At 30.6% G+C, this 14,579-nt stretch overlaps 2 protein-coding genes across 2 annotated transcripts in view; both read right to left on the bottom strand.

Annotated features, from left to right (window-relative positions):
* Positions 1–6,819: 6,819 nt before the first annotated feature.
* On the bottom strand, positions 6,820–10,621 carry LOC132720150 (uncharacterized). The gene is made up of 3 exons (XM_060704188.1): positions 10,326–10,621; positions 9,247–9,312; positions 6,820–7,158 (listed from the first exon to the last, which is right to left on the bottom strand). The coding sequence occupies exons 1-3, from the start codon at positions 10,464–10,466 to the stop codon at positions 6,970–6,972; spliced, it is 396 nt and encodes a 131-aa protein (XP_060560171.1). The 5' UTR covers positions 10,467–10,621; the 3' UTR covers positions 6,820–6,969.
* The window catches only part of LOC132720157 (uncharacterized), a 27,712-nt gene continuing 23,603 nt past the window's right edge, over positions 10,471–14,579 (bottom strand). Inside the window, exons 3-4 of the mRNA XM_060704199.1 lie at positions 10,707–12,083; positions 10,471–10,476 (exon numbers count right to left, since the gene is read on the bottom strand). Coding sequence (XP_060560182.1) covers positions 10,471–10,476; positions 10,707–12,083 — 1,383 coding nt within the window. The remainder of the gene's footprint in view (positions 10,477–10,706; positions 12,084–14,579) is intronic.

The following is a 14,579-nucleotide window of genomic DNA, read 5'->3' as shown; positions in this document are numbered from 1 at the left end:
AGTGAGTTACACTATATTCAACAATGCACATTAAGTAACTTAAATGTATAATTACAATTAAATGACATAAACTCTCAAGCGCTACTACAATCAAAGCACTGAATGTACTGATGGGGAGGCTATGAGAGAATGTTTCAGACTTATAGTTTCTTTTCTTTTTGCTTAAAATATGCTACCAAAATAAAAAGATATGCACATTGCGCTATTTATCCTTACTGTTGTGTTCAACCATTCATATATATGGTTAATGTGGTTGACTATTCATTTTGTTAATATTCCAGAACATTTAATTGAGGTCTACATTCGGACTGTTAATCATGCAAATTTTGAAAAACCTAAACTGTCAATAATAAATGACATACCAGCAAGTATGACGACTGTTCATTATCAGATAACAATAACATTTTACAACTGACGGTTCCTTATCAAAATATTCTAGGACTGTTCATCATAAATACTTTATGTCATTTTAATATTATTGAATGATAATAACAACTGCAAGTGATGCAACATTTTTATTGAACATAAAAATTATACACGTTTAGATGTACCATAATTGAGATCAATAAGATACTGTCTTGTGATGAGTATTAATATTCATGCTCTACGGACAGAAGGTTGTCTTCTCCAGAAGCAAATCTCGAATAAAATCACGTTTCAGAAAATTAATCCCATTTCATTACTGACGGCGTCGGATAATATTAAAGCTAGATATTTCTTGAAAAAATACATCTCTGCAAAGCTTATTCAAAACTGAATCAACCTAAGTGAAAACTGATCAGGAAGTTATATCTTCTTTTTTTACCGCCAACACTCAACCAACTTATAGTAGTTAATCGATAGATTCTACGTGTATTTTTAAACCTCACTAGCTTGAAATATATACTGCGGAAAATCTGTTGTTAACAGGGTGTGCGGTTATTACGTAGGGTTTTCCCTGTCGACCATTTCCCGCAAATAGATGAGAACATCGAAGCCGTCAGTGCTATGAATGGTGTTATAAATGGCGTGTTTTGGAAGTTTTTGTTGAAACTTCTCCAAATACCTCCAGAGGCGTGCACGTCGCGGAGAAGGCACACGGAAGGTCATAGTCAAGTCATCATAAGTACCAGAGGTGATTGGTTGACCTGTCGTGACTTACTCTGGAGTTTTGGCGCTAATAGATGCCGTTTTTGTTGTCGTCAGTCAGAAAGTTGATGCCTTGACGGTATTGTCGTCTCCTTTACCACCAAAGAACGAAGAATGGGCTTCCAGGAAGAATCTGCTTGAAAAAGACGTCTCAGATGCTATAATCTCGGACATATGGTTATTCCGGCGCCGAGTATAAATAAACTTAAAACACACACACTTTTGTTGAAAACAAAACAACAACACATTTTCTGTAGTAATTTTTCAAGTGTTGTAAAATGAATAAGAAATTCCTCTTATGCCGCCCATTATTTTTAGAACACAACCATAAAAGTTCTTTTTTTTTATTTTTCAAATAAACATTAATCACTTCAGCGCGCGCAAATATCGGTTTCAAATTAAAGTTTCGTAAGATATGTTAATGACTTCCCGATGCTCGACTGTAAGTAATTTGTATATGTATGCGTTTTTTTTTTTTTTTTTTTTTTTTTTTTTTTTTTAAAGCTTCTTATTCTTTAATATTTTTTATGTATCTCATAATCTGTATTGAAAATTTGAATTTTATTACACATGGACTATCAAATTATGATGTATGCCCTAGAATTGAATAAACTTTCTAATTACACAATACGGGGTCATACTGATCTTTGCGTCTTTCTCTGAAATAATTATTTCCTTGTTAAAACATATTTGACCACATATTTCTGTCAATTAACTATTCACTTTACTTCCGATTTTGTTGTACGGAAACACATGTTTCTATTTGTGTTTTCTAATCAATTCGAATCTATAATCAGTTTAATGGGATCACCACCGGGTAAACGACTACTAGGTACTTTGGTCATGTTTTTTACCACAAATATTTGAATGTTTCTATTGGGATTAAAATGAGCATAGTTAACTAAACAACTGTTTGTATAAATTCCTGACCTGTCTAATTCTAATTATGAGATTAGTGAATATATAAGACTTTCACTACAAAATATTCCTAAACAAAAGAGCACATGTTTAAATTTATTCCTATACAAATAAAAGATCAGAGTAGGGATCTGTCAATTGCCAAAGATACTTTTATGTTAAAAGTTTGATTAATGAATTATGTAAGATGAAAATATAAGTATTGCTTTTTTTATTTTGCTAATGTAAAATGTAATATTGTGCTGGAATTTTGTCGGAGGTCCTTAGGGGTTTTGTAGTTAAATAGTTTTTTTTCGGCGATAATGGTTAAAGAATATAATGTTTTCAAACTATATGTTCATCACCATCAGTGAATTTTTAGTTAAATGTATGCAAAATATTTACTAAACAGCTATATGATTTAGCGGTTTATGAGCGTTTTCCGCGTACAGCCTCCTGGGGTGTACAAATAAGTTAGTTTTCCTTAGTTATCACGCAAGCATGATCCATGTCTCTGATGTAAGCGACAGTTTACAATTATTTGTCTTTAAAAAATATTAAGGACTATTAATAGTTTATAACAACAAAAGAACATGCATGATATTGAGAATACGGTGTTGCAACGTTCTATTTAATGACCCGTCATAAACAGTTGGTCGCTGCGTAGTAATTGGAAAATTGTTATCAAAAATAATAAAGAATATTTGCCACTGAATTAAAGCATTTACTTATAAATTTTCATTTATGCTTTTTGTTAAAAAAATATTGATAAAGTTATTATTTTGAAGGGTTTTCATACCAGAACTATTTATTACAGACGTACGTATACGCCTAAACCTGATTACCGCGGCAGTATGACGTCACGGAGTAGTGATTTCAACAAAAATCAAGAATTTTTCAGAGAATTATTATCTTTACAAATTGCAGATATTAAATTAAAGAATGAAAATATTTTCATATTGTAAATGTCTGTGATGAGTGATGAGTCAGCTTAGAAAAAATCAAGGTACTATTTTTTGACCTGATTACCGCGGCAGTATGACGTCTCGGAGTAGTGATTTAAACAAAAATCAAGAATTTTTCAGAGAATTATTATCTTTACAAATTGCAGATATGAAATTAAAGAATGAAAATATTTTCATATTGTAAATGTCTGTGATGAGTGATGAGTCAGCTTAGAAAAAATCTAGGTACTATTTTTTGACCTGATTACCGCGGCAGTAAGATTTGACAGACGGTTATTAACATTGGGTCGGCATAGCCTCCCCAAAAATCTGATGCCAACTTGTTTGGCTATATTCTTGCATAATTCTCCATGTTTTTATGAACTTTTGTTTCAATATTCTTGTTTCTTACATGACTGTGACTCACTCCGAAGAAAATAACAAACAGACAGATAGATAAACATTTTCATACAGTTTCCAGCAAGGGAAAACAAATAAATACAGTATATAACAATAGCACACTAAGTAAATTGTCATCTACATAAACTTAAAACAACAATTAATACAAAACTGTCTTCATATAAAATAATTCTATTGTAATTAAGGCAAGAAAAGCATAGCATTTCTGATAATAAATAACACAAATTAAATACATGTATTAACAGTATGATTTTACATATGAAAGGGTTTATTATGGTTTAAATAAGGAATACATGAACATTTACCAAGCTAAAGTTTTATAATAGATTTCCTTTGAATTTAATACTGCCCATTGTTACTTAAAGAAGTTCGTTATCAAAAAGCCAAAATTTAGCAGGAAATAAAAAATAATAGATATAGAAACTGGTCAGACAGGAAAGGAGTGCATGCTGTTCTAACTTAACAAATATAAATAGAAAAAATAAACTTAACTAATCAGTAACAATGAATTCATGCATTAAAAAACTAAATATTTGTCATATTATAATAATGTATTTTTATCAAAATATGAAGTAAAAGTATTGGTGCTCTCATATAGGAATTATAAAAATATGCACAGTTCTACACATTATGTAGTATACAATAATTGTCGTATAAAACTCCATTAAAAATCATTATGACCTCAAATTTGGGCTCAAGATAAAAAAAAAAATTACTTTTGATATAATTGTATCTTGTAAAAACATAAGTATTATCTATTAGTTTTGTATTCGGATTTTAAAATAGGACACTAGAATCTAGACTTGGAAATCATCTCATATGTATATATAAGTGAATAAAATAAAATCAATGGTCAAAGAGATAATTACATCGGAGACAAAACAAACTGCTGACTGACAGGAAAATTGATTATAATGAGCAACTAATGACTCCCCTTGGAGGACAGGATAACAACTCTATCATAATTCAATAAAAATGAAAATGATTAGAAATAATTACTGCAAATATTGCTGATCATAAACTTTTTTATCAGTCATTACCTGTGCCGATTTTTGAAAATGGTATTGCACGGCTGTGCATATATTTTAATGTGATGTCATTTGCTAACTGTGATACTTGAAGAGATTATCTAATTGAAAAGTGTCTTTCTTATTTAATAAATGAACAAACTAGATATAAGCAAACAGAATAAAACTTCCCTTTTGAGTGAATGACCAGATTTTCTCAATGATGTAATAAATTAAGGATAAGCATTTTGATGAAAACGTGGTATTAAATTTAACCATTTCAATTTCCGTGATTTTCTTTTTAAGGAAAATTGCTTGAAGATTGCACATATCTTAGTGATTAAATAAGCAAACATAAAAGAAACAACAACAAAACAAAACAAAAACAAAGCACCATCTATACTGCACTCATTACCTAATTGATATAAAAATCATTGCAAAAACAAGTACACTATTATAAAGCAATCAAATATATACCATCCATCCAGGCACTTACTTTTCAGTTATTGGGCTTTTTTACACCATAAAATTAACTGAATTAAAAAGAGATTAAAGATAAAAAATTATTAAAAATGGTAAAAATCAAAAATAAATTCTTTTAATAGAAATCTAATTGTTAAAAAAAGACACAAAGACAAAAAATAAAAATAAAACATAGAAAATCTAATAACAGTATAACCAATTACATTAATTAACCAATAGAAAAGAATATACTAGAATATTATTTGTCTTTATATACTGTTAAAAAAGTAGAGACATTTATTACATAATTCCTAACAAGTATTCGGAAGAAAATACAGTAATAATATTCAACAAATAAGTACTTAAGGGAAAATGCAGTAATAATATTCAACAAATCAGTACTTAAGGGAAAATGCAGTAATAATATTCAACAAATAACAAGTACTTTGGCGAAAATACAGTAATAATATTTCAAGGTAACAGAATCAATATCAGCCTTATAATGTATTGCTCAAGTCATTACCTCATATTTATTGACTTTAATATTCGGTACACCTGTAATAATAACATATCAATAACCTGGTGCTAATTTTCTTTATGAATTGAAATGAAATGATCTTCTGATGGATTGTACATTTATTACTGATTGTGTAAAGTTATCAGTGGTTTTTCTCACTGAATTGGGAAGATGACTTTGCCTCTTGATTTAGGGAAGAATTATCACAAAAATTGCTTTTTCTTAAGGGAAGTAAAAATGATGTTGCACGTTCTAATTTTTGGGAATACTGCATGATTTTAAAGAAAGTTTTTCGTTGGGAAGAAGCCTTTTATAGGCTCTTGTTATTTGAGGTGAAAAATCACTGGTTATATAGTCAATCTTTATATTAAGAGAGGGATTAATGAAACCCAAAAATGGTTACTTTATTAATACATTTATCTATAAGACAAAGCATATGGTCCAAAACTAATGATATGATGAGTTGTAAGGGATTTCTTCTCAATTTGACCTAACATGGTTTAAATATTTAAAATAAGACAATCATTTTGAAATGGTTTTGTTGAACTTTTTAATTATGAATATTTTTTTGGAGGAGGGGGGGGGGGAGTGTAAATATAGTTTTTTTCTATCCCAAGGAAATGGTGATAATTAATTTACTTTAAAATAGTTTTGGATTAAAAATTATACTAGTAGATTAAATTAAAAATAGTTTTGGATTAAATATACTAGAGATTAAATGTTTCCCATGTGATCATGTGTTAATTACCGTCAATGGCAGAAATGGATTTCATGCAGTAGATAAAACATGAACATAAAATATATATCAACATAGTTACATCACTATTTAACTAATTAATACATTTGATGTAGTTTTGTTTGTTTACCTTGATAATAATAATATATATGTTTAAATACAGATACCCTAAAAACCAAGTTACCTTAACACACTAAATGCATCTTATTTATGGTATGTCCAAGGGGTATATGGGCCTTAGTAAAAGAAAATATATAATTCAATAAGGAAATTACCAGCAAATTAAATAATTGAAATACTACATGTAGATGCAAAATGGTGCATTTTTGCACCAATCTGGAGCCTGTCAGGTCATTAAATCATTGAAGGAAAATAAAGGACAAAAAATGGAGAATACCATTAAAGAATAATTATTTGAACATATTTTTCGCAAAATATTTTGAATAAAGTATAATTCTGTTACATGATGAATAGACTACAAACTAAGAGAGTTGATGTTGGAAGGAAAGAAGCAAAAGCCATGTATTCATAAAGAAACATCAATATAGCGGTTAACCTCCCCCCTCCCCGCCCTTTCCAAAGTCCTTTCCAACTCCCCATCCCTCTTACACCAATTGTCAGTTTGCTGAATGAATAAGGGTAGATCACTGTGTGAAGATTGTGTAGCATGATAACATCAATGTGATGACCCCAAAACCTTTCTCGGAATATAAACAACAATTTGTTTGGCAGCACCTTTACATTAGGTCATATTTGATGGCAACAATAATTGGTGTCACAATAGTTTAGCTAATTATTAATGACTTTAAATACATTCTAAAAAATGCACATGTGATAATGCTTTTAGATTTTGTGAAATCAGAAGTTGTTTTTGAAATAAACACCAAGTGTTGTTGCAACGGCTGTTATAATGGCAACTGTTATAATCACCATCGACCATTTAACACAGAATTTCCGGCGTTCTTTTGCTAACGTTCTCTGTATAAGTCTATCATACACTGGTTTTTCCATTGTCTCTGGTAATTTCTCTATATCTATATTGTCCTTCTGCAATATAAAATAATTTCCTTTTCAAAATTGTTTGGAATATTGTACACCATAGTTTTTTATTAGATCTACATGTAAACATATATGTTTCACAGGATTCAGGAATTGTAACGGTCTTGGGTTAGTGTTCAATCAATTTATTCAGGAGTATAATAATTGATATTTAACTGTAAAATTGGTGAACTCAAACTCATCATTAAAACCCAATTCTACACTGAACAATGCATATGCCTGCAAGTACAATAAATGCTTCAACTGATACTAATGTTATAAAACAGTGCAGACATATAAGTGAGAGGGGACATTTAATGGACCTTTCCGGTGTTTACAGTTTGATGTAAATTGGCTTAAACTTGTTATCCAATTGCTACACTGAGATTATACATCATAAGTCACTGGTTGACCTGGTTTGCACAAAAGAACACATGGTTTTGTTTTATGATACTGTTTGTGAGCAGTTGACCTAGCAATGAAAGGAAAAGGTGTGGCTAAATGTTCTGCTACGAAAAACCGGAAAGGTCTATTTTCATGATTTTATATTTTATTTGACTGATTAAGGCCATCATAATTTTATCCTGTGTTCTTTGGATCATCCATACCATATATGATGTAGTAGGTTTGGTGAAGTAATGCAAAGTAATGCATATATAGTAATGCACCTTCATTACCTGAATTTTGCATTCCAGTACCATTACAAGTAATGCAAATTGGCATGCAGTATCATTACATTGCATTACTCTCAATAAACTAGAACTCCGCGAGTCGGATGTGTCGCCTTGTGAACAATTTAGTTTAGGACAAGAAAATTGACAAAGGGCAATAACTCAAAAAATAAGAAGTGCAGAGCAGCAGTTTTTTAGCACTGCACTTCTTATCAATAAGATATATCACCCTATGAAGTTTCAAGTCCATAGCTTTTATAATTTATGAGAAATGGCCTGGACAAAAATAAAGTATGAAAATTAATAAAGGGTAATAACTCAAGAATAAGAAATGCAGAGTACCGGTTCTTGTACACTGCACTTTTTCTTAATGAGATCTATCATCCTATGAAGTTTCATGTCCATAGCTTTTATACTTTAGGAGAAATGACCTGGACAAAAAAAAAGTATGAAAATTAACAAAGGGGAATAACTCAAAATATAAGAAATGCAGAGTACCGGTTCTTGTGCACTGCACTTCTTCTTAATGAGATCTATCATCCTATGAAGTTTCAAGTCCATAGCTTTTATACTTTCAGAGAAATGGCCTGGACAAAAATAAAGTATGAAAATTAAAAAATGGCAATAACTCAAAACATAAAAAATGCAGAGTACCAGTTTTTGTGCACTGCACTTCTTCTTAATGAGATCTATCATCCTATGAAGTTTCAAGTCCATGGCAGAAATGGCCCGGACAAAAGTAAAGTATGAAAATTAACAAAGGGCAATAACTGAAAAATAAGGAAGTGCAGAGTACCGGTTCTTATGCTTGCACTTCTTCTTAATGAGATCTATCATCCTATGAAGATTCAAGTCCATAGCTTATATAGTTGAAAAGAAATGGCCCAGACAAAATTAAAGTATGAAAATTAACAAAGGGCAATAACTCAAAAATTAAGAAATGCAGAGTACTGGTTCTTGTGCACTGCACTTCAGGTTATTGAAAGAAGCATGCATACCAAGTTTGAAGTCAATCAGACTTATAGTGACTGAGATATGCTCCGGACAAGCTTTAGGGGACGCCGACAACGACGCCAACAACGCCAACAAAAGTAACCCCTATCAAACTCCTCGCAGCGGTTACTTCCCCTGATCTGTACAGTAACTAGATTTCAAGAAAGCTTCTAAAACTGGGAAATCATTTATATGCCAAAAAGGTATATTTGCCTTTGTAATCAAACTCAAGTCAATGAATAGTTATAATATCAAAAGTGACAACGCATAAGCAAATTGTCAACAGACAGACAAATAAATAATGCCATATACCATGATTACAAAAAAATACTTTCAGATTGATGTAAACACACACAAAAATGAGGAAAAAATGTATATATGTTGCAATTTATAATGAATTTTTTTAATTTTGTCTGCCTAAGTATTGTTGTACCTTGATTCCATGTGCCTTTAATATGAGATACTGCTCCAGGTAAGATGGACCATTCAAGCTGCCTCTCTGCAAATAAAGTTAATTTATGAATGGAAAACACTTATATCTTTCAGTAAATATTCTTGCATAAAACCTGTGTACACAGGTATGCACTAAACATACATTAATGAATAAAATCATGTGAGCATGTGCAGTTGTTGCACATTAATTTTTTAATATGCATGACTAAGGGTCAGCCAAGTGAAAGTAGCTTACTCAGCAGCAATGACGGCCCTCAAGCAGTTTCATTAACAAATGTAATTGTTAAATGAAATTGCACTAGCATGACAAAGTCAAACGAAAAACAGAAAACGAAATGCAGATTTATGCAAGAATAGTGCTTATGCACCTGTGTTTTTTGCATTAACATCTACAGAAGCCCTTGGACTAATTCAATCCTTTATCCTATGGGCTTGCCAGGCTTCAAATGCATCATCATGCTTCTGCAGATGTTAATGCATGCATGAAAACAGGACCTGGTGCACTAACCCTTTATTGTTGTTTAAAACTCAGAATGCCTTCTAATGAGTAAACACATTTTCAACATCAAAATCAATCAAGTGTCTACAATGATAATCAAAGTGATGCTATAGCTATATATTATTATATTAATAACTATATATCTCAAATTGAAATAAATATCTTTATCACAATATTTCAACCCATTAAGGTCTATATGTATGTATGCACTCACAGTTCTTTCTATTGTTAAATTACCATAATTTGTACACTTGAGAAAACTGTTACTTATCAAAGCAATTTCCAAATTTTCATATCAATTAATTAATCAAATAATTAAATAATTAATTAAATTTAAAACTTTATTTATTTATTTATATAGAGACAATTATGCTATTTATTATAGAAAAAAATGATGAAAGCTTTTATTACTTTTGAGTCAAATTGTTGGACTTACAATATATCATAATAACTACTGGCAAATGAGGCCCAATGTATGATTTAAACATTTAAGACATTTCAGTTTGGCAATGAAACAAATTCATCAGGAATAAATCTGAAATATTAATAAATTTGTATACCTGTTCTTTTGATAGCCTTAAAGCATTTTTCAGTGTTAACTGGTAGGTGAGTTTTTCATTGTCTGTTTCTACCCCGTCTTCTTCTAAGTTATCATCTGGCTGATATAGAGGATTCATCTTTGCAACTGCATTATCACTCATGATTTTACCTCTATACAACTCCCGTAAGTTTATTTGACCAAATTTTTCCTTTTTATACTTGTTACTTTTATTTTCATTAAACACAGTGTCTTCAGAAAACTTTACACATTTTAACTCATGGATTTCTAAATCTGAATTTTGTCTTCTGTGTTCATTTTCCAGGGGACAAGACGAATTGTGTGAGCTGCCATTACTCAAAATGGATTTCAAAGTTCTAGTGGATGACCCAACTTCACTCACAACACAGGATTTTGAGCAAGAGTTTGATTTCTTTTCATTCTTTTTATACAGCGACGATCCATCTGAATTCTGGCCACTACAAGGGTCACCTTGATTATTGACAGAACTTTTGTTCCTATCTTTATCTTGTAATATAACATCTGATATTGATCGAACATGTCCTGGACTGTCAACTTTATTTCCATCATTTTGAGCAATTTCATCTGTTGACTGATATAAAATACCGTCATCAGGTTTTCTAGCTAGCACATCGATATCAGGCCAGTCAGAGTCACCAGTTTGGGACAACACTTCAGATTGAATTTTATCAGTATCAAAACTGTGACACATATTGTCATTCTCTGAATATTTTTCTCTATAATGCATTATTGGTGTTTCATTAACGGCAGAATTATGCACAAGAACTTCTGTCACAATTTCTGTAGGACATATCTGTGGGGATTCACAGGGGTTTGGTAGATCTTCGCTAGTGTTCACAGATAAATCCCGAGGACTACACAAGCCTTCTGAAATGGGCGTGTTCAAGTCACAGAGGTCTGATATTTCTTGATATGTGGATTCTGGTAGATCACTAATTATTATAGTTTCTGTTTGTGAATTTTGCTGTGAATGAGCCACTGTTGGTTGCTCTTTTTTCACACAATTTGAGTTTTCACAGTTAACCTTGGAATTTTCTAGATGTACACACTTGGTCTCCTCATGATTAATCACATCTGAACAATTTGTATGGATTTCATTGATTGATTGCTTTTTTGGATTTTCAACCTCAGTTGGTTTAGTTTCAATAATTATATGTGTTTCATCTAATACAAATGAACCATTACTATACCCTAATAAACCATAATCTTTAAAATAAGCTTTGGTTTGAACTTCCTGGTCAGTTGTTGAGTGTATACTGTCAGTGTCTGCTGTCACATGTATTTTTGTGTCTGTTTGCTGATTATCATGACCGTTAACTAATTCACTGGATGCCTTATTTGAACTTTTACATGATAACTCATTTAAATGATTTAAATTACCATTCCCTTTACATAACTTTTGATTCTTTGTTTCACCAACATGGTTTTCGTTATTCCTATCCTTGTCAATGAATCCCTTACTGTTATCATGCTTTTCTTTATGAAGTAAATTATTATTATCATTTTCTGTCAAGTTTATTCTAAGAGTTTGAATGGCATCACCGTTTTGTATTTTTCCATTCTCAGAGGGAATTTTGTCCTTTCTGGATCTCGGGAATGTCTCATATGTGACAACATGGACTGGACTCATATTTCCATTAATGTCTGAGAACTGATTCACATTGTTTACATCACTGTAAACAGGGTTAATCTTTAAATCTTTCTCTTTTCTCCCTGAAAATCTTCCACCATACACTGCCTGAAAAATATAAAGTTCATCCCTATAGTCAGATGCTTTGACACAAATATATAATAGGGCTTGAATTTAACCCTTGCAAATTCGCAAAATGCAAAACATTAAAACAGCAAAATGCAAGAACTTAAGCAAGAACTTCTATCACAACTTCTGTAGGATTTTTTTTAAATATTAATCATTAATTTTTTGAGAATTTTTATATCACAAAAAAAAGTCATGTGTAGATCCATATTCTATGTACATTGTATTGTATATTGCTGTATTTATGAAGCAACTTATATTAACTGAAAGATTCTGTTTTATATTTCTGTGTTAACGTAATGTTCCTAAATTTAGCGTATAGTAAATGGACGTTGCGTCATTTGTTACTTCATAAACATCAATTTTTTCTGAAAAAGGCAAAATGTCGAAAAAATGTTTTTATTGAACTGATTATAATATTTATTAATAAAAAAAAATAATTATGGAAGTTTATTTTGACTTTTGCAAGTTGATGTTTCCTTCACAAGTGATTTTCATTCTAATGAATGTTTTATATCAGGACATAATACAATAAAATTTTACATTGTCATTGGAATCTGATCAATGTCATGGGGATAAGCATTGCCTCCCACACAAAATGAATTAATCATCTTTTATAAAGCTATTATAAAAGCACTTGCACAGAAAACATTAAACGCTAAACCAACATAAGTGACAAGGACACCTCTGCAGGGGGTCAATTAGATTATCATTCCTTATTCACTTCAAAGTCAGGCTTAAAACATATAAAATAACAATGCAGAAGCTGTTGCAAATCTATAACAGAATTCTATTGTGAGTCTAATCTGTCATACTACACAATTAACCCATTTATTCTAATCAGTTTTCATCTATAATGTATTTTCTTTTTTTTCATTAATGTTGTCATGGTAACAGGAAGGAAATCACTCGCTATTAATGGTTGCTATATGACTTAAAGCCTTGCTTCTAGTGCTTTAATGTATCATTTATCATACGGTCAAAAAGAATTCACAGCAACAACATAGTGATTTGTCTTTGTTTTCACTGAGTTATTACAATATACATGTAGTCTTGTCCTTGATATAAACAAATCATTTCAATATGAACATCATTTATTTTAGCTTCATTGATAATGAGGAAAATTTGTGCCTTATTTGAATTGTTCTCAAGTCCAATTTCTGGAAGAAACCATGCAGTACTAGTGTCGTATGAGAAAGGAAACATGATTGTGACCAAACTCCAAAGGCTCAAACCCATTTATATCTGAGTTTAGATGCATACACCTTTAACCATAATATAGGCCATTCTCACCTTTCTTTGTTTGCTTCATTAATTAAATTCTGTTTAAACTTTTAGCATAAATGCTAAAAGTATATGTATACTGATGAAAATTTAAGATTAAAGGGACTCCACTGAGGATTTTTGACATGGTGGGATGGGAAATAATTTTTCATCCATTGATGTTACTTAGGTCTTGACCAATAATTTATGTGTAGAATTTCAGATAATTCGCTCACTCTGTTTTTTCATATATATCATTCTTATTGTGAAAAATGACCAAAATTTAAAAGCATTGCAACGCTTTTCACTTAAATCAGGCTAAGCATAGCACGAAAATGCAATTTTCTGATTTGTTTCTGAGTATATTTGTAGTTATTTTTGCATACATGTATATTTCTGTAAGAAATTCAAATGTTATAGTTTTAGACTTTTGAACCTCAGTTGAGTTCCTTTAACATACAAATTGTAATATGTGACATACCAAGTCTCCAAATTTTGACGTATCATACATTTTTACTCCTTCACAATAAATAAACTCCATTGAACAGCAATTAAAATATAATTATCTCTAAAATTAATCTCATTGTTTACACATGTATTACATTTATCTATTCTGTGTTTTTATCCCTTAATACTATTAATTCTCTATAAAAATAAAATAGAGTATCAACATTTGTCACTTATCAACACTTTTCCTGCATGGTTAATACTTTCATCTTCTTTAATATTGCCTATTCTTGGCCACACAATAATTATTATTGGTTTATTAGCTTTTTTATACAACTGTTCTGTTTTGTCCATAGAGCATCATACAAAAATACACCACTGAAATATCTGATTGTGAAAAGGAGCATGTCACCACTCATGGGAATAAAATCTTTCTTTTTTATATGTGATCAAGTAATCATAGTTTATTATTATATATAAAAAAAATCTAGTTGTCAGAGATGGAACATTAATTTTTCTGTGCAATCTTTACAAATTATTATTAAAAAACAGTGTTGAGAAGAACAAAACAGTCACCTTGGCTGTTCATGCCTTATTATCATTCATACATTTCTCAACTATACAATATGATTCATTATCATAAAATATAACACATATTTCATAAATGAAATGGACCTATATATCAATATTAATTTGTACAATTTATGTTAAATTGATATAATATTTCATTTAAATCAGCATATCTCCAGATTTTTGTTATTTTTTATG

This window comes from Ruditapes philippinarum, unplaced genomic scaffold (assembly GCF_026571515.1).
Source record: "Ruditapes philippinarum isolate M1 unplaced genomic scaffold, ASM2657151v2 ctg744_1_1_1_1, whole genome shotgun sequence".
Taxonomy (NCBI): Eukaryota; Metazoa; Mollusca; class Bivalvia; order Venerida; family Veneridae; genus Ruditapes; species Ruditapes philippinarum.
The sequence above is the reverse complement of the archived record's forward strand: the minus strand, read 5'-3'. Positions and strand labels throughout refer to the sequence as shown.